Source organism: Erinaceus europaeus, chromosome 7 (assembly GCF_950295315.1).
Source record: "Erinaceus europaeus chromosome 7, mEriEur2.1, whole genome shotgun sequence".
NCBI lineage: Eukaryota > Metazoa > Chordata > Mammalia > Eulipotyphla > Erinaceidae > Erinaceus > Erinaceus europaeus.
The window spans coordinates 72,422,924-72,444,355 of NC_080168.1; the positions used below are offsets into that span (position 1 = coordinate 72,422,924).

At 41.0% G+C, this 21,432-nt stretch overlaps 2 protein-coding genes and 1 non-coding gene across 6 annotated transcripts in view; 1 reads left to right on the forward strand and 2 right to left on the reverse strand.

The window, feature by feature from the left end:
- The window catches only part of CENPJ (centromere protein J), a 56,293-nt gene extending 41,926 nt beyond the window's left edge, over window positions 1–14,367 (forward strand). For all 3 annotated transcript variants that reach the window (XM_060194743.1, XM_060194742.1, XM_060194744.1), the window contains 8 exons: window positions 1,559–1,759; window positions 6,088–6,172; window positions 6,975–7,039; window positions 7,601–7,723; window positions 11,556–11,696; window positions 12,128–12,212; window positions 12,294–12,414; window positions 14,010–14,367. In XM_060194743.1, the coding sequence (XP_060050726.1) occupies window positions 1,559–1,759; window positions 6,088–6,172; window positions 6,975–7,039; window positions 7,601–7,723; window positions 11,556–11,696; window positions 12,128–12,212; window positions 12,294–12,414; window positions 14,010–14,202 (1,014 nt within the window). In that variant the 3' untranslated portion in view covers window positions 14,203–14,367. The remainder of the gene's footprint in view (window positions 1–1,558; window positions 1,760–6,087; window positions 6,173–6,974; window positions 7,040–7,600; window positions 7,724–11,555; window positions 11,697–12,127; window positions 12,213–12,293; window positions 12,415–14,009) is intronic.
- A 2,032-nt stretch (window positions 14,368–16,399) lies between these two features.
- RNF17 (ring finger protein 17) overlaps window positions 16,400–21,432 on the reverse strand; it is a 127,583-nt gene continuing 122,550 nt past the window's right edge. For both annotated transcript variants that reach the window (XM_007528942.2, XM_060194751.1), the window contains 2 exons: window positions 19,903–20,092; window positions 16,400–16,533 (listed from right to left, as the gene is read on the reverse strand). In XM_007528942.2, coding sequence (XP_007529004.2) covers window positions 16,435–16,533; window positions 19,903–20,092 — 289 coding nt within the window. In that variant the 3' untranslated portion in view covers window positions 16,400–16,434. The remainder of the gene's footprint in view (window positions 16,534–19,902; window positions 20,093–21,432) is intronic.
- Window positions 18,926–19,043, reverse strand: LOC132539705 (small nucleolar RNA SNORA26). Its single transcript, XR_009551031.1, has one exon. It is a non-coding gene; the product is annotated as a small nucleolar RNA SNORA26 (small nucleolar RNA).

Here is a 21,432-nt window from a genome sequence, read left to right on the forward strand (position 1 = left end):
GTGCTCTGTACTGAGACACTTTCCCACCCAGCTGCTTAACTTCCATGTTTTGTTATGTTATGTTATGTTGTTTTAAAATAAGTATTAGTTGTTTCTATGTATTCATTCAGCTAATTGTACTGAGAACTCTGACTAGGTACTGTGGTAAGCACTGGGGAGTTGGTTATGAGTGGGACGTTCCTATCCTGACCTTTACATTTGTCAGTACATAACCATAGATTGCCTTTCACAAAATGACTGTAACTGTAACATCTCCTTTTTATAGTCAGGCAGTCCCATTTGACTTGTGAGCACTCTCTATTTCTATGAGGTCCACTTATTTTTTATTTTCTAAGATTCTACATGTAAGTGATGCCACATAGCACTTACTTTCTCTGGCTTCTTTGCTTCCAAATTTTTAACCTATCTAGACTAGACTTAAATGGCATTTTTGAGTATTAAACGTTTTCCTGCATGGTAACAATGCTTGGCAATTAGGAATTGCTTATTGTGGGCCAATGGAGTAGCTCACTTGGATAGTGCACTGCTTCACCATGTGCTCAAGCCAGGCTTGAGCTTGACCCCACCACATGGAAGGAAACTTTGGTGCTGTGGTCTCCTTTCCTCTCCTCTGTCCAACTTTGGGAAAAAAAGAAAGAAGCAGCTCACATTTTGTGCAGATGGAGGTCAGTGCTGGTGTCCAGAGCGTTCAGGACGGGTAACTAGATTTGGAGCCTTGACTACACTCAGATCCAAAGCTTCCGCTCTCTGATGTGGTGGTACCTGAGGTGGTACCTGAGGAAGCACCTGCAAATCCATGTTTCTTACTCTGATGCCCACAGTACCTTGCTTACCATTTACCGTCCAGAGAACAGAAGTGTTTGTGTAGATATTGGAGCAGTGATGGAAGCTCTTTTCTGCCTTGGTGTCAGACCTGAATGTATTCTTAGGTGTGGAGAGTGCTTTTCTGCTTCTTTCTTGACCCCTTTCTCTGTCTCTCTCTCTCTCACATCACTCCCACCCACCCCTTTACTTATTGCTGCCTTACTTTTGCCTCGGTTGTCACTTGTTCGTTTTAGCTGCAGATTGCTTAATAGGAGTTTTCTTAATTTGTATCATTCATTCCACCCCAAACCTATAATTTTCATAAAAATCTGTTTCTTCTCATGAATTTCAAATAGAATCAGTTTTCAGGGCACATAATTTTGACTTTGCACCTGTTCTCCTCCCATTGACCTCAGGTATAAACATCAATTTACCTCGACTCTTCTTTCAATTAACTATGAATTTCTCTTCATTTTTCTTCTGATATTCCTGCATTTATTTTTCTTTCTCTTTTTATTAGTCTTGATTTATACATTCATTACCTTATGGCAGTGTGGTTGCTGTGAGCAGCTTCTTTCTCCTGGGTTTTCCATGAATTTTGTTGATGGCATGAGATGAGACTCTGGCCTAGAAAATGTGATTGACTGGTAGGCTGGCACCTCTTTTTTTTTTTTTTTGTTGATATTAGCTCTTTTCTCCTATTGCACTGCTGTCATCCTAATGATTTTTTCTTTCTTTCTGGTTTTGTTGAAAGTCTTTGAAACAGCAGATAGCAGATTTACAGGAAGAATTGAAAAGAAAGGAAGCAAAATGGTCAAGTACACATGGTCGTCTTAGAAGCCAGATTGAAATGCTGGTCAAAGAGAACACAGACCTCCGGGAAGAAATCAAAGTGATGGAAAGATTCCGACTAGATGCCTGGAAGAGAGCAGAAGCTACTGAGAATAGCACCAAGGTGGGTCAGTGTGTGAGTCCGTGGAGAAAGATGAGCCCCTGGGAGTTCTGGAAGCAGCCGGTTGTGTCAGGTTAGGGCAGACATTTTGATATTTGAGCAGTGAAATTCATGGAGATGGATAGTAAAAAGGTTTTATGCAGGAATTGTGGGAGGAAAGAGTGAGGACTTACTGTTTAAGAGGAACAGAGTTTCAGTTTTACAACATAGAAGGAAATTCTGGAGCTGGAGGGTGGTATTGGGTATGCAATAGCCCTGGTATACTGCAAAAATAGTTACCTGCAAAAATATGCCAAAAAATGTAGCTGCAAAAATAGTTACAGTGACACAGGCTGATTTCCAGTGATGCATACCTGAAACACATGTTATAGTGCAGTTATAAACACAACTTAAGTTAAAAACAAACCAAGACAATGAACTTCGTTACCTTTATTTTACCACACATAAAGTTATTTTTTTGCTGTTGTTGAGATTACTATATAGGTAGGCTTCAAATTAACTTGTATAATTCCTGTAAAGGAGATACAGCACAACAGGCAGGTAGTTTCAGTTAAAACTAACAGAGTGGGGGGTCGGGTGGTAGTGCAGTGGGTTAAGCGCACGTGGTGCAAGGACCGGCTTAAGGATCCCAGTTTGAACCCCCGGGTCCCCACCTGCAAGGGAGTCACTTCACAGGCAGTGAAGCAGGCCTGCAGGTGTCTTATCTTTCTTTCTCCCTCTCTGTCTTCCCCTCTTTTCTCCATTTCTCTCTGTCCTATCCAACACTGAACAACATCAATAATAACAATAATAACTACAACAAGGCTACAACAACAATGACAACAAAAGGGGGAAAATAGCCTCTAGGAGCAATGGATTCATGGTGTAGGCACTGAGCCCCAGCAATAACCCTGGAGGCAAAAAAAAAAAAAAACAACTAACAGTGGAGTTTTACAGGAAGCACATGCATCTTATTCTTTTGGGTTGAGTCTTTCATTCTGCATTTACATCTGTGAAGTGCCAGCCATGGCTTAAGCTCTGGGGCCTGAAACAGTAAGCAGCACAACAGCGTCCTTGCCCTCTTGGAACTTAGATTCTAGTGGCAGGAGGAAGGCCATTAAATAAGAGAAATAAATAACATAGAATCTGGTGTGTGACATGGGGTGGCGACTAAGGAAGAAGTATCAGGGATGAGCTGATGACTGTGACTGTGGTGTTGAGAGGGGTGTCGTAGGTCAGATCACACGGCCAGGGAATTCTTACTAAGAAAGTGAAGAAGGATCAGGAAAGAGCAGATAACTGTGGTGGTGAAAGGGGTGTCGTAGATTAGATCACAAGCCAGGGAATTCTTACTAAGAAAGTGACATTTGTGAATTGGAGTCATTGCCTGAAGCTTGGCATCAGAGAACCTGGAGGACAACTAGGTGAGAGAAAGAGCAGGCTTGAAGCTGGTGTTACGGAGTGGCTGGGATCATAGTAGGGAGAGTAGGGAGTTGATTTAGGGTGGCAGGTGCAGATTTCACTAGGCCAGAAAGTTTCATTGGGGGGTCAGGGGTAGGGTGCTGGATGGTGGTGCGCCGGTTGAGCACACACATTACCACAAACAAGGACTTGGGCTTGAGTACCAGTGTCCACCTACAGGAGGGAAACTTCATGAGCAAGTGTCTTCCTTTGTCTCTCTCTCTCTCTCTGTATCTCCCTCCACTCGCAATTTCTGTCCTATCTTAAAAGAAAAAAAAGATTCCAAGAATGATGAACTTGCCATGCAGGCCCCAAGCCCCAGTGATAACCGTGGTGACAAAAAAAACAAAAAAAAACAAAAAAAAAAAAACAAACAAAGAAATGAAATTAAAGTTTATTAAGGAGAGGAAGAGAATACCAGAGTACCACTCGGGCATACACAATACCAGGTACTGAACCTGGGGCCTCATTCCCTAGAGCCCAACACCTTATCCATTGAGCCATCTCCCAGGCTGTTTCTCTAGGTCTTTGTTGATTCCCATAAGCAACTTGAGTTTAGGAGTGGGATGGGAGCCTTTGAGTGGCTTTGATGGAAGGTGCTGCCCAATTCCTGGACACTTTGTGCTGTGTACCAGGAGGTCTGAAGTGTGGACCCAGGGCTGGCTGTGGAGTGGAAGGAAGCTCTTGATAGCATCTTGATAGCAGGAAGACTCCTGCCACACTCTAGTTTATCCAGGGAGTCATGGTCATCAGCTGAGCGTCAGGAGGGAAGAGGAGTTGGGAGTGACAGGAAAGTATGAACCTGGAGTCTAGGATAATGGAAAGCAAAAGAACAGGGAATTGCAGTCTCATGCCTGGACTACACTTAGAGGCTCATTTATATTCGAGATCTGTGGTGCTTTTCTTTCTTTCTTCAGCTTTTTGGGTATAGGGTGGCAGAGAATTACTTTGAGGAGAGGTGTGGTCAGCTCAGGTGAACCCCACAGTAGAAGAAAGGATGGGCGCTGACAGTATGTGCAGCATGAGAGACTACAGTGAATCTCAGAGTCACACCATGTAAAACCAGCAGACAGGGCGTAGAAAACAGATGTGGACCAGTGACTAGTGGGCTCTGTAGGCTGTAGACATTTGGGGGATAGAGTATGAGAATGAGAACGAACAAACTAGGAAGATGGGCAGTGGTAGTCAGAAAATGGAGTTTACTCCTCCTCAGATGTTCTATTTTGAAACTTTCCTCAGGTAGAGAAACTTGAAAGCGTTGTATGTTAAATACCAGAACACAGACCTTGATTCAGTTAACAGACACTGTTAACATTTTGCCTTATTTGTGTATCTTAAAAAGTTGTTTTAAAAGATTTTATTTGTGGTTTTTGTCAATAAAATTTTTTTAAAAAAGATTTTATTTATTAATGAGAAAGACAGGAGAGGAGAAAGAACCAGACATCACTCTGGTACATGTGCTGCTGGGGACTGATCTCAGGACCTCATGCTTGAGAGTTTAGTGCTTTATCCACTGTGCCACCTCCCAGACCACTATTTATATATATATTGAACTGTTTGATAATTATAGAAATTGTGGCATCTCAATGTTTATTTATTTATTTTCTTGCCTCCAGGGTGGTTAGCACTGAGGCTCAGTGCCTGCACTACGAATCCACTGCTCCCGGAGGCCATTATTTTTTCATTATTATTATTATTGTTGTTGCTGTTCCTTTTGTTACTACTGTTGTTGTTGCTGGATAGGAGAGAAATGGAGAGAGGAGGGGAAGACAGAGGGGGAGAGAAAGACACCTGTAGACCTGCTTCACTGCTTGTGAAGTGACCCCCCTGAAGGTGGGGAGCTGGGGACTAGAACCTAGATACTTGTGTGGGTCCCTGCGCTTTGCACTCTGTGCTCTTAACCCAATGCACTGCCACCGGCCCCTGGCATCTCAGTTTTAAATACTTAAGCATTTCATTAAATAGCATTGCCTTTTTGAAGAGATGAAGGTAATTATTTTGTAGGATGCCTCATATCCTGGATTTGCGTACTTTGAAATTGAAGTCTTTTTGGCTCTCTCTTTAAAATTTATTTATTATTGGATAAAGAGAGAAATTGAGGAGGGGGGAGTTAGAGAGGGGCAGAGTCATAGAGACACCTGAATCTGCTTCACCACTCATGAAGCTCCCCCTCCCCGAAGGTGGGGACCAGGGGCTTGAACTTGGGTTCTTGCATGCTATAATGTGTGCACTTAACCAGGTGCACCACCACCTGGCCCCTGCAGCTCTCTTGATAGTAATACATTCCAGCATTTTCCCACTGGAATATAAGAGCAGGTAGGATGGAGTTAAATTGGAGGAGCAGCAAGTAGGCCAAGAAACAGAAGCAAAGTCTAAGAGCACATCTGGAACAGGCTCGTGTGAAGGGCATACAAACTCCGAGCTAGGTGGGACAGGTATAGGGTTGTGGCTGCAGGCAGTGATAGAGAACAAGGAATATATATATCTTCTGTAAAATCAGGGGGGTTGCTTGGAGGGTGAGAAATCTCTGTGGTGAGCTGTCCTCTCAGCAGGAACAGGACTTAAGAGTGTTGAAGACCCTTAAGGGCAACTCAGAGGAGAATAGGGCTACACTGGTGTTAACTAGGAATTCCTGTCCTCATCCCAGAAGTCTCTTGGCTTGCACTGTCTTATGTCCTTACTTGAAGAATGATGGGTTTCCAGAAATTGTGTATGTATTCATTCCTGGAAGATAGTTTGTTCATGACAGCTTGGTCTACTATTGATAAATAAAAGCACTGCCAGTGAACAAACTGAACCATACTCACTGTAAGCCGAGTTCTGTTAGCTTCATTAATTGTACTGATGTTGTATGCTAACAACTTTATATTTAAAATTATCTTATATTGTAGAACTCTTCAGTTCGCTTTCAAAGCAGTCAGAGTTCTTCAGGAACCCAGGTAGAAAAATACAAGAGGAATTATTTGCCATCACAAGGTAAGAAGCTGTGTAAGCCTTTGCAACATATTTCAGGAATGGGGAGAAGTTACATCTGTTCTAAGGAAGAAAATCATTGTAAATATAGTGGAAGTCCCCCTCTTTATACTACTGTGTAGCTAATTTATATCATGATGAGTTTGGTTTTATTTTTTTTAATTGCTTTACTACATTGTGTCCATAAGTCAATGTATTTACTGTGTGTCTGGGATTTACTTTTTTCTCCCAAGTGTTAAGATTTACCCACATTCCTATATAGAAACCCTAGCTTATTTCTGTTAGAGAAAACTCTGTATTGTTGGATGCCCCACACTTGTTACCCGCTATCTCTGTAATTATCTCCAAAACAATTTTGGGCTCATCTTCATGTTAGTTGAACAACACCTGCCTCTTCCAGATGTCAGACTTTCAGTGACCAGGTATTTCTGTTTTTTGTCATTCTGAGTTAACTGGGATTTATGTATCTGAATATGTAATGGGAAATGTCTATGAACTAGTAAAGAACAATGTCAAGATTTCCTTAATTGTTTATAGACAGTGACTCTCTCTCTCTCTTACACACACACACACACACACACGAATATGACTAAGAAAATGTTTGAAAGGATGACAGAGGACCTAGTGGGGGTTGTATTGTTATATGGAAAACTGAGAAGTGTTATACATGTACAAACTATTGTACTTACTGTCAAATGTAAAACATTAATTCCCCAATAAAGAAATTTTAAAAAAGAAAATGTTTGATCATGATGTTAAGTGTATTTGAAACTTGTAGTTAAAACTGACAGTTCTATTCTAACAGATAAGCTACCTCGAAAATCCAAACCTGTGCCTTCTCGGGATTTGGGAAGTTTGGATAAAGGGCAGGTAAACCTCTTTGTATATTTTTATATATTCAAACACATAGATGTCAGGTTTGAAATTGATTAATTTCTGTATCATTTATTTAAGGGGTCGTGGGGACAGACCAATGTACAGCTCTGGCATATGGTAGTGTTGATGATTTAACCTGGGGCCTGGAACCTCAGCCAGGAAATTCTTATGCTCTAGCATATTGAACTTTTTCCAGGATCCTGGCTTCTGTTTCTAAGCCATTTATAAGATGCATTTTTGTTAGCACTGTAAATGTTTATAACAGGAAAACAGTCATAGGATCCTTTAACAATTTGACTTCTGGAAAAATGTATAAATTTTAGCTGCTTGAAATGTTATATATATTGCAAATGCTTTATTTATTATATATGGGACTATTTCACATTAGACACAGAGAAAGAGAAGCCAGAGTCACCAATATTGTAATGTATGCTGCTGGGGATCAAACTGGGAGCTGCAGGCATACAAACCCAATGCTCTTTAACTATTTCCCCAGCCACCTGAAACATTATGAATCTATGTGCTTTAGGACACAAGAGCCTGTTGTTCTTACAGATTGCCTCACCCAGGGAGCCCCCAGAACCAGCTGACTTCCCAGATCGAGACTACAAAGATGATGATGAAAAAGAGGACGAAGAAGAAGAAATTCAGGGAGAAATCAGTTATCCTGATGGAAAGGTTTAAACATTTTTGTTTTAGGGGCAGGGTGGTGGAACATCCAGTAGAGCACACATGTTACAATGCTAAGGACCTGGGTTCAATCCCCTAGTTTTTATTGTGTGTGTGTGTGGGGGGAAGCTTCACAGGTGGTGAGGCAGTGCTGCAGGTGTCTTTTTTTCTCTTTCCCTCTCTAGCCCCCCATTTCTCAATTTGTCTCTATAAATAAGTAAACCTTTAAACAAATTTTGTTTTAAATAGTGAAACCATAATTGGATCTTTTTTTTTTTTTAAATTGGTATTTATTTTTATGAGATAAAGATGCACAAAGACTAGAGCACTGCTTAGCTCTGGCTTGTGGTGCTGGGGATTGAACCTGGGACTTCAGAGACATAATTGATCTTTAAGACTGTTGATGGGACCTAAGAAGTCTGGTACTGTGGGGTGTGACTCTAACACAAACCTTTGGACTTCTGTGATAATGGTCAGCATGGTCCTTGCATTTAGTTGCTCTTTCTTCCTTAGTGATGCAGCAAAAGAAGGAATCCCGCACCTTTGTATATATACTCCTTGTCCTTCTTTCAAACAGCTGAAAAGTCTGTGTGATCTTAGTTTCTTTTTAAAAGCCTGGTTAAGACTGGACCCTCCCTGCAAGTCATCCTCCCTTGTTCTTTAAATGATTTACTTATGGGGAGTCGGGCGGTAGTGCAGTTGAGTTAAGCGCACATGGTGCAAAGCGCAAGGACCGGCTGAAGGATCCCGGTTCGAGACCCACCTGCAGAGGAGTCGCTTCACAAGTGGTGAAGCAGGTCTGCAGGTGTCTTTCTTTCCCTGTCTTCCCCTCCTCTCTCCATTTCTCTCTGTCCTATCCAACAATGATGTCAACAGCAGCAGCAATAATAATTATAACAATAAAAAACAAGGGCAACAAAAGGGAAAATAAATTTTAAAAAATTATTTATGACAGTGAGGGGAGAGAGACAAACACAAACTGGAGCATCTTCTTGTCATGTGTGATGCTGGGGACTGAACTCAGGACCTCATGTCAGGACCCCCACCCCAACTCCCTGCCCCGACTCACAGAAACGGGGAAGGGACAGAACAGGGTTTGTTAGGGGGGTGGTAGGTGATAAGGGAATTTGTTCTCAGATTTATTTAAATTTTACTTTCTTAAATGCCCTAATCTGATCCATTGTAGTTGAAATTACCAGCCCAAAGTTCTCAGTGGGGAGTGAAGAGTGATGGAAGGAAAGTACAGTAGTCAAAAGGAAGTACTTAGACTTTCTCCCTATAAACTCTAGGGTAACAAATGAGGAAGAGTGTGTGTTTTAATTCAAAAAATTAAATGAGGAAAAAATTAGATGAGGAAAGTGTTTTAATTCAAAGAAAAATTTTTTTTTATTGGATTACAGATTTAAGAGAGTAGTAAAGATAGAGATAGAAAGACATCTGCCACACTGCTTCACTGCTCCTGAAGCTTCCTCCCTGTAGGAAGTCCTTGTGCATGCATGGTAATGTGTGATGCACCAACATCCAGACTGGTTTTTTGTTTGTTTCATTTTTTTTTTTTTTAGAAGAATTCAAGCTAATAAACAGCAAAGGAGTTTCTGATGGGGTGATAGTTAATACTCCTCAGTAGCTCACAGAAGGTGGCAGGGCTTTCTGGCAGGCCTCATGGGTGTGACAGACCATCCCAAACTCTTTGAGTTCAGAGTTACATGCTACTTCTGAGTGTGTTGCCTTGAAGGGGTCACAGCAGAACCTTGAAAATATTCTTCTCATTGTGATGGATGCAGAACTCAGTTTTGCCTCTACCTTTAACCACTAGGTTCTTAAGGAAACAAAGGGGGTGGGGTGGGGTAGACAGCATAATGGTTATGCAGAGAGACTCTCATGCCCGAGGCTTTGAAGTCCCAGGTTCAATCCTCTGCGCCACCAAAAGTGAGAGCTGACCAGTGCTCTGGTTAAAAAAAAAAAAAAAAAGCAAACGAGGATATAAGAATACATTCAATGACACCACATTGGGAAAACAGCCAGAATATAAAGAATTGTAAAAACCCATAGACCAATCCCTTCAATGAATAATTGTATTAAGGGAGTTAAGGCTTTGTGTATGTGAGGAAAATTCGACCACCTACATGGTAGTGTGCTGCTCTCTCATAAAATGGTGGAGGGATTGAGAGGGGAGAGTTGGGCCAGCAAGATAGCTCACTTGGATAAGTGCATTGTTTTGCCATGTGCCCAACACAGGCTCAAGTCCAGCCCCTATTGCACTGAAAAAACTGTTGCTTCTGTGGTCTCAACATTCTGTCTAAAAAAGGTCTGGTTGGAGTGGTGAAGTCCTGGCAATAGCAAAAATAAATGAAAGATTGAGATTTAAGAGAAATGCCAATCTTTCTTTGTGGATAATGTTTTGATCTTGATTCACATGAGCTGAAAATGGCATTTTCTGAATTTCGGAAAAACAACATGGTGGCTCTAGTGCAAAATAATTTGTTAAGAGTGATAATGATCTGGTCATTAAGAAGGCTTACGTTAGGGAAGTCTTCCGAACTCCTTACTGAAGGTAGATTGACACCTTCAATCAGCATAAAAACAACAAAACAAACAAAAACAAAAAAACACACCCATCTCTTAGAAAAAAAACAAAACAACTTTGTCTTGGGGAGACAGTTGACATAATAGCAATGTGTTTCTCTTCCCCCCTTTTGTTGCCCTTATTATTATTGTTGTTGCTGTTGTTGGATAGTACAGAGAGGGGGAGAAAAAGATAGACACCTGCAGACCTGCTTCACCACCTGTGAAGCAGCCCCCCTGCAGGTGGGGAGCCGGGGGCTCAAACCTGGATCCTTGCGCTAGTCCTTGTGCTTCGCGCCACATGCACTTAACCTGCTGCGCTACTGCCTGCTTCCCCCCCCCTTATTTATAAAATGGAAACACTGACAAGACCATAGGATAAGAGGGGGACAATTCCACACAATTCCCGCCACCGGAACTCCATGTCCCATCCCCTTCCCTGATAGCTTTCCTATTTAACCCTCTGGGAGTATGGACCCAGGGTCATTATGGGGTACAGAAGGTGGAGGAAGGTCTGGCTTCTGTAATTGCTTCTCTGCTGAACATGGGCGTCAGTCCATACCACCAGTCTCTTTCCTTAGTGTCCCCCCCCCCTTAAGTTAATTTGTAGTAAGAGAGACCAGAGCATTGCTCAGCCCTGACATATGGTGTTGCAGGCTTCTTACCTTTCACCTTGGGGCCCTCAGGCATGTAGTCTATTGCTCTGATGGGCTGATTTATCTCCTTACCTACTGATCCTTAAGGTTAATTTCTCTAGAGTAGAGCTGGGGCATCATGCATGCTCAGTTCCACAATTCCACTGCTTCAGGCTGCTTTTCATTCAAATAGAGACAAAGAGGAGGAGAGACACCTCAACACTGGAGCTTCCCCCAGTGTCACAGCAATTCTTGAAGGGTACTAGAGCTTAATCTGGGCATTTGGCAGGGTAGCCGCTCTACCTGGTGAGCAGCTCTCTAGCCAGATCTTTAATGTAGTGCTAGAGTCCTTACACATGCAAGGTTTACGGTCTTACTGAGCACCTCCCCAGCTTCTTTTTAATAGAAAGGATAAAGTCCAATTCTGCCACCCATGGAGTTCCACTTGTCTTTTTGTCCCAGGCTATTAGACACAGAAGATGTGTGTTTTGTCACTGGCCCATCTCCTTAGCCCTTCCTTGTTAATGAGCTTGTTAGCTTTCCTCTTTTGAGAATGTGTTACTTTATTCTGAAAAAAATTCAGTGTAGGTAATTTGGAAGCAATTATGGGAGGACATTTCCTACATTCTTTTTTTTTCCAGATAGAGAAGGTTTATACGAATGGGTGTCATGTCATACTGTTTCCAAATGGCACTCAGAAAGCAGTGAGCGCAGACAAGAGGAGTGTCACCGTCACCTTCTTTAATGGTGATGTGAAGCGGGTCCTGCCGGATGAAAGTGTGGTGAGTCTCCACAGGTTGTTTTCCTTGTGAACAGGGGCACTGGAGAAGGGCTTGGCAACCCGGCGTACACAGAAACTGGCACTGGGGAAGAGCAAGTGTGGTTTTAGCGTCATTCTAGTAATCTAGGAGAGAGTTCCCTGTTTCTTTGCCTGGGGAGCTCTGATGAGGGGAAGAGGAGTTAGGAATGTGGGGCTATGGCTTGGAGCCACTGGTGGGCCCTGCCTGCCTTGCAGTCCTATCTTCCATCTGGACATAGGATGGTGATGTCAGGAGGGGCCTGAGTAAGCAGGACTGAGGCCAGACCATCTGCAAAAGAGCTATCTTACTGATTGGTGGTGGTGGTGGTGGGGGGTTATGGTTGAATAGTCTGCAGAAATCCACCTTTAACAAGAACCTCTGTGGAAAAAGGCTTGTGGGCGTTGTCTTTCTAGATCTACTACTACGCAGCAGCACAGACCACTCACACCACCTACCCTGAAGGGCTGGAGGTCCTGCACTTCTCAAGTGGACAAATAGGTATAGCTTGCTGTCCTCCCTCTGTTAAATCCTACTCTTCCTTTACAAGTAAAATATCTGTATCCCCCTTTTTCAAAATAGAAAAGCATTTCCCAGATGGAAGGAAGGAAATCACATTTCCTGATCAGACGATCAAAAACATATTTGCCGATGGACAAGAAGAAAGCATTTTCCCAGATGGTACAATTGTCCGAGTACAACGGTATGAAACCTGTTCATTTCTGGACGGGCTAGTTTTTTGGTTCAACATTTATTGAGTAGCTGAATTTTAGAAATCCTAAATATCTATGCATTCATATGTCACTCAAAATTTCAAAGAGCTCAGAAGTCACCAACGAAACACTTTGAGAGCAGGTTAAGAAAGGTTCTCTCGGGAGTCGGGCAATAGTGCAGCGGGTTAAGCACATGTGCGCAAAGCGCAAGAACTGGCTTAAGGATCTCGGTTCGAGCCCCCGGCTTCCCATCTGCCAGGGAGTCACTTCACAGGCAGTGAAGAAGGTCTGCAGGTGTCTATCTTTCTCCATTTTTCTCTGTCCTACCCAATGACGACGACAACAATAATTATAACAATAAACAAGGGCAACAAAAAGGGAATAAATATATTTTTTAAAAAAGTTCTCTCAGCCTTTTGGAGTTCAGAACTCTGGGTAGTGTGAAATGCATAAGCACTACATAGTCTCTAGACTTAAAGGGATCTCTATTAACACCTAGAACCAGGAAAGGAATACTTGGTTAGAAATAAATTTGGTGAAATTTGAGGGAGTAATAAAGGAATGCTGCCTGACACTTTACTCCTCTGCCCACCCTGACTCAATTCTTGAAAATCAGCAACTTCTGGGGGCTGGGCATTATAGCGCAGCGGATTCAGCACCCATGGTACAAAAGCGCAAGGATCCTGGTTTGATCCCCCAGCTCCCCACCTGTGGGGGGGTGGGGTGAAGTAAGTCTGCAGGTATCTTTCTCTCCTCCTCCTCTCAATTTCTCTCTGTCCTATCCAACAATAACAAGGGCAACAAAATGGGAAAAATGGCCTCCAGGAGCAGGGATTCATAGTGCAGGCACTGAGCCCCAGTGATAACCTTGGAGGCAGAGAAAAAAAAAATCAACTTTTTCAAGTGTTTTGATGTTAGAGATTTGTTTCAATTTTATTTATTAAGAGAGTGAGAACACTAGAATATGACTCAAGCACGTGATGCTGGAAATTGAACTCTTGGAGTTTAAAGCCCCAGGCAGGAAAGTTATTTACATAACCATGATGCTGTCTTCCCAGCCTGGAAAACTGTGTTAATACAGTGCCAAAATTAAACCCATTTTGTGATGAAAACACTTTTTCATGAACATATTTTATAGGTAGTTAAATACTCATAATCATTGGAACTTACAGCCTGCCCAGAAACACTGGAAAAAATTGCAAAGAAGGTTTGCGTAGGGAAAGGACTAAAGAATGTCCCTGGGAAAAGTAACTGCCAGGATGAAAAGACAGCTATAACTGCTGAGGATTTGTGCCTATGCCATTTCACTGAAGTGTAGTCCCCTCCCCATAAGAGGGTGAGACACAGAGAGGAGAGATACCACAGCACCACTTCATACCTATGAAGTGTCCCTCTCATCACTTGGGAGCACACTGTTGTGTAGGTTTTCCCATGTGTTGCCCAACAGCTTGAATTCAGGTCCTTGGTGCAGGGTAAAGTGTGCATTCTACTGAGTGAGCTAGCTCCTCAACCCCTGAAAAGGCTAGTTTAAACTAATTTTACTGTAGTATATTTCCTATTTTTAATTCTAAATTTTATCTTACAGAGATGGCAACAAAATCATAGAATTTAACAATGGCCAACGAGAACTCCATACTGCTCAGTTCAAAAGAAGGGAATACCCAGATGGTACTGTTAAAACTGTATATGCAAATGGTCATCAGGAAACAAAATACACATCAGGCAGAGTAAGAGTTAAAGACAAAGATGGTAAAGTTCTAATGGACACAAAGCTGTAATGTGCCTTGACCCTAATCATGAAATAACACTAACTTGATTTTCTTGGTAAAAGAATGTACATTTCTTGTGGATTCTGTTTAATTTATACATACTGTGTGAATGTTCATGTATATGTGCATACAAATGGAAGATTGGATCTAAAATAAAATTTTATAGCCTTTTAAGTCTTTGAAATGGATGAGGATGTTTTTTGTTTTAAATTCACCTACCCTGTCTTTCTATATTAGGTGTAAGACTGAGGCAACCAATATTTAATATAAATTATGTAGAAATTAAAATTACAACATGGATTCTTTTATTGACTACAGATGGTTCTAAAACCCAAGAAGTACAGAAACTATAATACCACATAAATTTTCCACCAGCATATCAGCTTTAGAACAAAGACTTACACAGAAAGTTTACTCAGGAGAAATAGGATGTCACTAGTTAAAGTATTACTGTGTTCAGGTAGAGAGACAATATAATAGTTCTGCAAAAGATTCAGGCCTGAGGCTTAGAGGTCCCAGGCTCAATTCCAAGTACCACAAGCTAGAGCTGAGCAGTGCTTTACTGTCCTTCTCTGTATCTCTCTCCTTAAAAAAAATTTAAAAAACTATTGTGCTCAATTTGTTTCAAAATAAACACATTATCTTCTACAGATACTGTTCATTACTATAGTAGAATGGGAGGTTAAAATAATACAAATAGGTCGAAGAAGTTATTCCAAGCAGAAGTAATACTAGAAGTTATAATGAGAGTGACTCTGGTCAAAATGGGCTGCTTGAGAAAGAAAGATGACCAGCCACTGTTTGCTGATTAGCCCTAACCCTGACCATGGGGATTGACACAAGATGTCTCTAGAAGAATGGTAGATCATCTACATATATGTACGTAGTAATAATAGATTGTTCTAGTCACTTAGCACATCCTAACAATAGTGTTGGCAGTGACTTGAAAGAATCTCTCTAATTATACCAATTCTAGATGGTTTAAGAACGAAATATAAAAGTTTAAAAGTCAAAGACAAAAAAATTTACTGAAAGGGGTTGTGGGTACCACAGCACAGCTCTGGCACATATGAATTCCAGTTCTGGCACATATGAATTCTGGCATGAATTCCAGGTGTTATACTTCCGGAGTCTGTGGCTTTATCCACAGTGCTACCCCTCGGGCTACAAAAGTGCAAAACTTTTCAAAAGCAATTAGGATAGAGGACTGTATTTTTTTCTTCAAGTATTTTTTTTTTAATTTTTTCAAAAGAGACCAAAGTACATAATACCAGGAATTGAACTATGGTCCTCACACATGCAAGTTTTGTGCTCTACCACTGAGCCAGCACCCCAGCCTCCAGAGGAGGATTTTAAATTTTTAATTGTTTCATGAGAGGACAGAGATGAGTTAAATGCTTCCCCCCCCATGTGTCTACATTATTTCATTTTGAAATTAAAGTAAAATAGTAAAAGAAAACACTTAAAAGCAAACATTTATTAACTTTTCCACTTTCTACTGAGTGTTAAGAAAAAAATACCTATTGAAGAACAAGTAATGAAAACCAAACCTAAAATGGTCTAAATGTAACAGAAAACTTTATGGGTTGCTGTACTCTCCATCTTGTACCTGGGGAAAAAAAAAAAAAGGTCATTTAAAATACTTCCTTAAAGTTAAATTCACATCTAGTTGCTGAACCACTTGTCACATTTATGTGAAAGAATGGAAATAAACCAAGAGCTGGATACCCAAGTGCTTTAGGACCTTTGTGATGAGGACAGTGACTTGTCAACAGTGCTATATGCCTACCCTCTAGTTAGCTATGAGCTGCAATGATTCCTAGTGTCCACTTTCTGCTCTTTTCTTTAACCCCATTTGTGTCTGGGACATAATAGTCATGACAGCTGTCATCCTAAAAAGAGGTCACCATTACAGATGGTGAACTCTTTGATACTGGTTCCCAGTAGGTGAGCAAAGCCTATGAAAAAAAAAAAATCTAGTGAATAGATTCCTGTTGACCTTTGTGTCATTTCTTTGAGAAATCAAAGAATGTCCACTGTCTTGGGAGGTGGGGCAGCAGGTATTTACAAGCATGAGGTATCAACTGGAGCCCCCAGCATCATAAAGCTCAGGTTCTTTGTCTTCCTCGTATTAATAAGTGTGGGTGTGTGGTGGGGGGGAGGATGTGCAATTTAGCATTAAAAACCACTGCTACCACTCACTTGCCTTATGCTGACTGAGGGTGAAGTCACATATTTGAATTACTCATCTAGGTCTGCGAGTCCCATTTCTACTAGTAGCATATGGACTGGATACTCTTCATCTTCATATAATGTCACTGTTTGTTCTGGTGCCTGAGCCTAAAATTTAAAAGATACAGGTGTTAAGAAAAAATTTTTTTGGGGGGCTGGGTGGTGACCCACCCAGTTAAGAGCACATAGTACTATGCACAAGGACCTGGGTTGGAGACCCCGATCCCCACCTGCAGAAGGACTCTTCATGAGTAGTGAAGCCATCTGCAAGTGTCTTATCTTTTCTTTCTCCTCTATTCCCCCCCCAATTTCTCTCTGTCATATCAAATAAAATAGGCAAGAAAGAAAGAAAAAAAATAAAAGGCCATCGAAAGTGGTAGTCATAGTACAGTCACTGAGCCCCAGCGATAAATCTGGTGGCAATCAAAAAAATTAAAAAAAGGATAGGGGTAGGTAGCATAATGGTTATGCAAAGAGACTCTTGTGTCTGAGGCTCCAAAGTCCCAGGTTCGAGCCCCTTCACCACCTATAAGCCAGAACTGAGCAGTGCTTTGGTTAAAAAAATAAATTAAAAAAAAGAGTGGTGCGGGAGGTGGTGCAGTGGATAAAGCATTGGACTCTCAAGCATGAGGACCTGAGTTTAATCCCTGGCAGCACATGTACCAGAGTGATATCTGGTTTTTTCTCTCTCTTCTCCTATCTTTCTCATTAATGAATAAATAAAGTTTAAAAAAGAAAAAGAAAATAGTTTACTCATTTTTTTCTTGTCATCAGGGTTTTTTTAAAATCATTTATTGGATAGAGACAGCCAGAAATCGAGAGGGAAGGGAGTGATAGAAAGGGAGAGAGACCACTTGTGAAGCTTTCCCTCTGCAGGTGGGAACTGGGGGTTTGAACCTGGGTCCTTGTGCACTGTAACGTGCACTCAACCAGGTACGCTACCATGTAGCCCCCAAACATACTTTCTTTACTGTCTTTTCTCTTACATAACAAAGGAAGTAAAAGACATTTTATAATTCTATAATTCATTCTTACAAGAGATATTTGATGATTTTGAATTCTGTCAGTTATTTTCCCCATCCTTTTATTTAATTTTTCAAATCATTTTATTGGGGGGGGAGTTAATGGTTAATGGTACAGTTGTTGACACCTGCGTACAATTTCTCCCAGTGATAGGTGTCTGCAAAACATCTCCTTTCTACCGTATTTAAAATATAATTTCTCCCCAAAGTTTTCCTAGATGGAACCAATACTCCTTAATACTTCATTCCTATTAACACTGATTTATATATTAAGCATTATGTTTTAAAAATCATCTTACTGGGGTATTAGTGGTTTATAGTGTAGTTGTTGACACATTCTCATCTCCTGTGACAGGTGTCTGCAAAATACTCTCCCAGGTTACGTCCTTTCCCACCATCAGGTACCAGTATCCCCAAATCCCCCCCCCAACTCCCTCTCTCTGCTTTCCTTCTCCAGAGCCCTTTGCTTTGTTGCAACATACCCTATCGTGGTATGTATAGAGCTTTTCTACTAACAGTAATGTTTTACTGACATTCATTCATCCTTGTCATAGCGAACACTCAGGAATCCCCAGATCTGGGCAGGGGCAGATAGCATGACAGATAGCAGACTTTCATGCCTGAAGTTTCATAATTTCAGGTTCAATTCTCTGCACCACCATACGCCAGAGCTAAGCAATGCTCTGGTAAAATTTAAAAAAGAAAAAAGAATCCCTAGATCTCAGGTTCCCAATGTGAGCAGGTTAGGCTGGAGTGACAGTATTGAAGATGTGGATGAATTGAAGGGAGCTTCCTTCTAAAGGAAGTGCATATGCCACTTTGGAAGGAAGATCTAGGGATCTTAAATTTTATAATAATCACTTTTGGATAAGATTTTCCAATTTTATAAGCTGTGTGCTAAATAAAACATGAATATAGACCAGACTGTTCCTGTAGGCTACCCTTTTTGTAACATGTGAATCCTGAAGAGAAAGCATGTTTATACTAAACATGATTTGGAATTAATTACTTGAACCATTTGCTATAGGTTCAACTGCATTAAATATTTCAAAATCAGTATAACTTTAAAAAAATCTTTTTAGTTTCCCTTTTGATGCCCTTGTTTTTTTTAAATTTTTTTATTGTTACAGTTATTATTGTTCTTATTGATGTCATTGTTGTTGGATAGGACAGAGAGAAATGGAGAGAGGAGGGGAAGACAGAGATAGGGAGAGAAAGACACCTGCAGACTGGCTTCACCGCCTGTGAAGCGACTCCCCTGCAAGTGGGGAGCCAGGGCTTGAACCGGGATCCTTCCACCAGTCCTTGGGCTTGGCGCCACGTGCGCTTAACCTGCTGCGCCACCGCCTGACTCCCATCAGTATAACTTTTATATTACTACAGTTGATACTTTCTATAACTTTGACTACAATTCCCATCCACTGATTTTTTTTAATAACTTTGACTAGAATTCCCATCCAAGGATGATGATGATAATTTTAACTAACTACAAACAGGATCCAAAGAAGAGTTTCACAATGTCTTCCCTGGGTCTTATGGAGACTTACTGGGTTTACCCTTTTGTGTTAGCCTCTTAAAACACTATCTCCAGAGCCCTGCCCACTAGGAAAGACAGAAACAGGCTGGGGATAATGGACTGACCTGGCAACACCCATGTCCAATGGAGAAGCAATTACAGAAGCCAGACTTTCCACCTTCTGTACCCTATGATCCTGAACCCATGCTCCCAAAGGGATAGAGAATAAAAGATTTCAATGGAAGGGATGGGATGGGATATGGAACTCTGGTGGTGGGAATTCTTTGGAATTGTACCCAAAAACAACAGCATCATCAACAACAATAATAATTACAACAACAATAAAACAAGGGCAACAAAAGGGAAAACAAATAATTAAAAATTAAAAAAATTTTTTAAAAAGATTTAAAAAAAAGTTAATACCTGTGGTCCGGGAGGTGGCGCACTGGATAGGGCATTAGACTCTGAAGCATGAGGTCCCAAATCCAATCCCTGGCAGCACATGTCCCAGAGTGATGTCTGGTTCTTTCTATTTCTCCTATCATTTCTCATGAATAAATACAATCTTTTTAAAAAAAGTTAGTATCGGGAGTCGGGCGGTAGCGCAGCGGGCTAAGCGCAGGTGGCGCAAAGCACAAGGACTGGCATAAGGATCCCTGTTCGAACCCCAGTTCCCCACCTGCAGGGGAGTCGCTTCACAGGCGGTGAAGCAGGTCTGCAGGTGTCTGTCTTTCTCTCCTCCTCTCTGTCTTCCCCTCCCTCTCTCCATTTCTCTCTGTCCTATCCAACAACGACAACAACAATAATAACTACAACAATAAAACAACAAGGGCAACAAAAGGGAATAAATAAATAAAATAAATATTTAAAAAAATTTTAAAAAAAAGTATCCTAGAATTAGCTGTGGGAAGATTCTGGCTAGTTAAGATGGATACTTACCTTTGAAGACGCATAAAGTTGTTTTCCTTGAAGACAGTCTATCATAGCCCACAATGCTTCCATGCTCCATTTGGGACAATACGGTATTCTTGTTTTTCCTGAATCTTTTAAGGGAGGCTTAAACCCTGCCAAGAGAACCTTTATGGCTCTAGCTGGATACTGCATCAAATGGAGAGGAATCTGACGTAGTCTGTCACAAAATAGTTAAAATGTTCAGTGTCACAATTAAATTCTCTATTTAATCTAAAACTATAAAAGTGGGGAAGTTATTGCCACAGAGTCTAGCAATGATTCTTTTGGATACAGCATGAAAAATGCAGGCATTTAAAGAACAAAGTCATAAACTGGACTATGTCAAAACTTTAAAATGGGCAAAGGACATAGTCAATAGTGAAATGGCAACCTGCTGAGTGAGAGAAAAATATGTATTAATAAATAAGGCCTTTCCCCAAATTAATAGGAGTGGTCAATAAGCAATGAAAAGATGTTCACTATTGCTAATCATTAGAGAAATGCTAGTCAAAGTCATAATTAATCACCTCAATCCCATTAGGATGGCTACTATGAAAAATAGCAACATAACAAGTGTTGGTAAGGAGTAGAGGAAATGGAACCCTTGGACATTTGAGAAGGTAAAATAGCACAACTGCAATGGAACCTTTCTTTGGGTTGGTCCTCCTAATACTAACAACAAGGATTATGTGAGCCAGCAATTCTACTTCTAATCTAAACCCTAGGGAACAGAAAGCAGGATGTCAGGGATTTGTGCATTATTCATATTAGCCAAAGGTTAGAGACAACCCAAGTGTTCACAAATGAATGGATAAAGTTTGCACATGACAAACCAATGCTCAGTTTTCATTATTACAATTTTTTTTTCAGCACTGGGATGTCACACATGCATGATTCCACTGCTCCTAGACCAGCCTTTTCATTCTTTCAATCTTAGAGAGAGAGAGTCTGCAGCACTGCTTCACCATCCATAGAGTTTGTCAGTTCTGTCATGGCCCCATGTGATGCCTGGGGTTTCACATATGGTATATATGGTTTCATATATGGTTAGGCGTATACCCTCAGGTAAACCATTTTCTGACCCCTACTTTGCATTTACAAGGGGAAAAAAGCTCTAGAAAATGGCTGAAAAAGATCTTTGCTTTTCTTTACTCAAATAAGCAACAAAGTTAGGATACACAGAAATACCCACAAGGAAACAGACTTGAATCTCAAACAAGCTTTCATAGCAAGGAAGAGAAGCTCAGATCTAGGTGATGGTGACAGAGAAGCCTATCCACAAAGAAAAAAAGTTCCTTCATACTTTAATCTTGCTAACAGGGGTAGGCTAAGCTGAAAACCAGCACTCCAGACCTATTTTGCTATAAGACTTTATAGTAATGGGAAATAAAAGCTATAAATTGGGCTGGGGAGATAGCACACTGGTACTGCACCAGACTTACCTTACATGCCTGAGGCTCCAGAAGCTCCACATTCAATCTCTGACATTGCCATATGCTAGACTGTATAGTACTATAG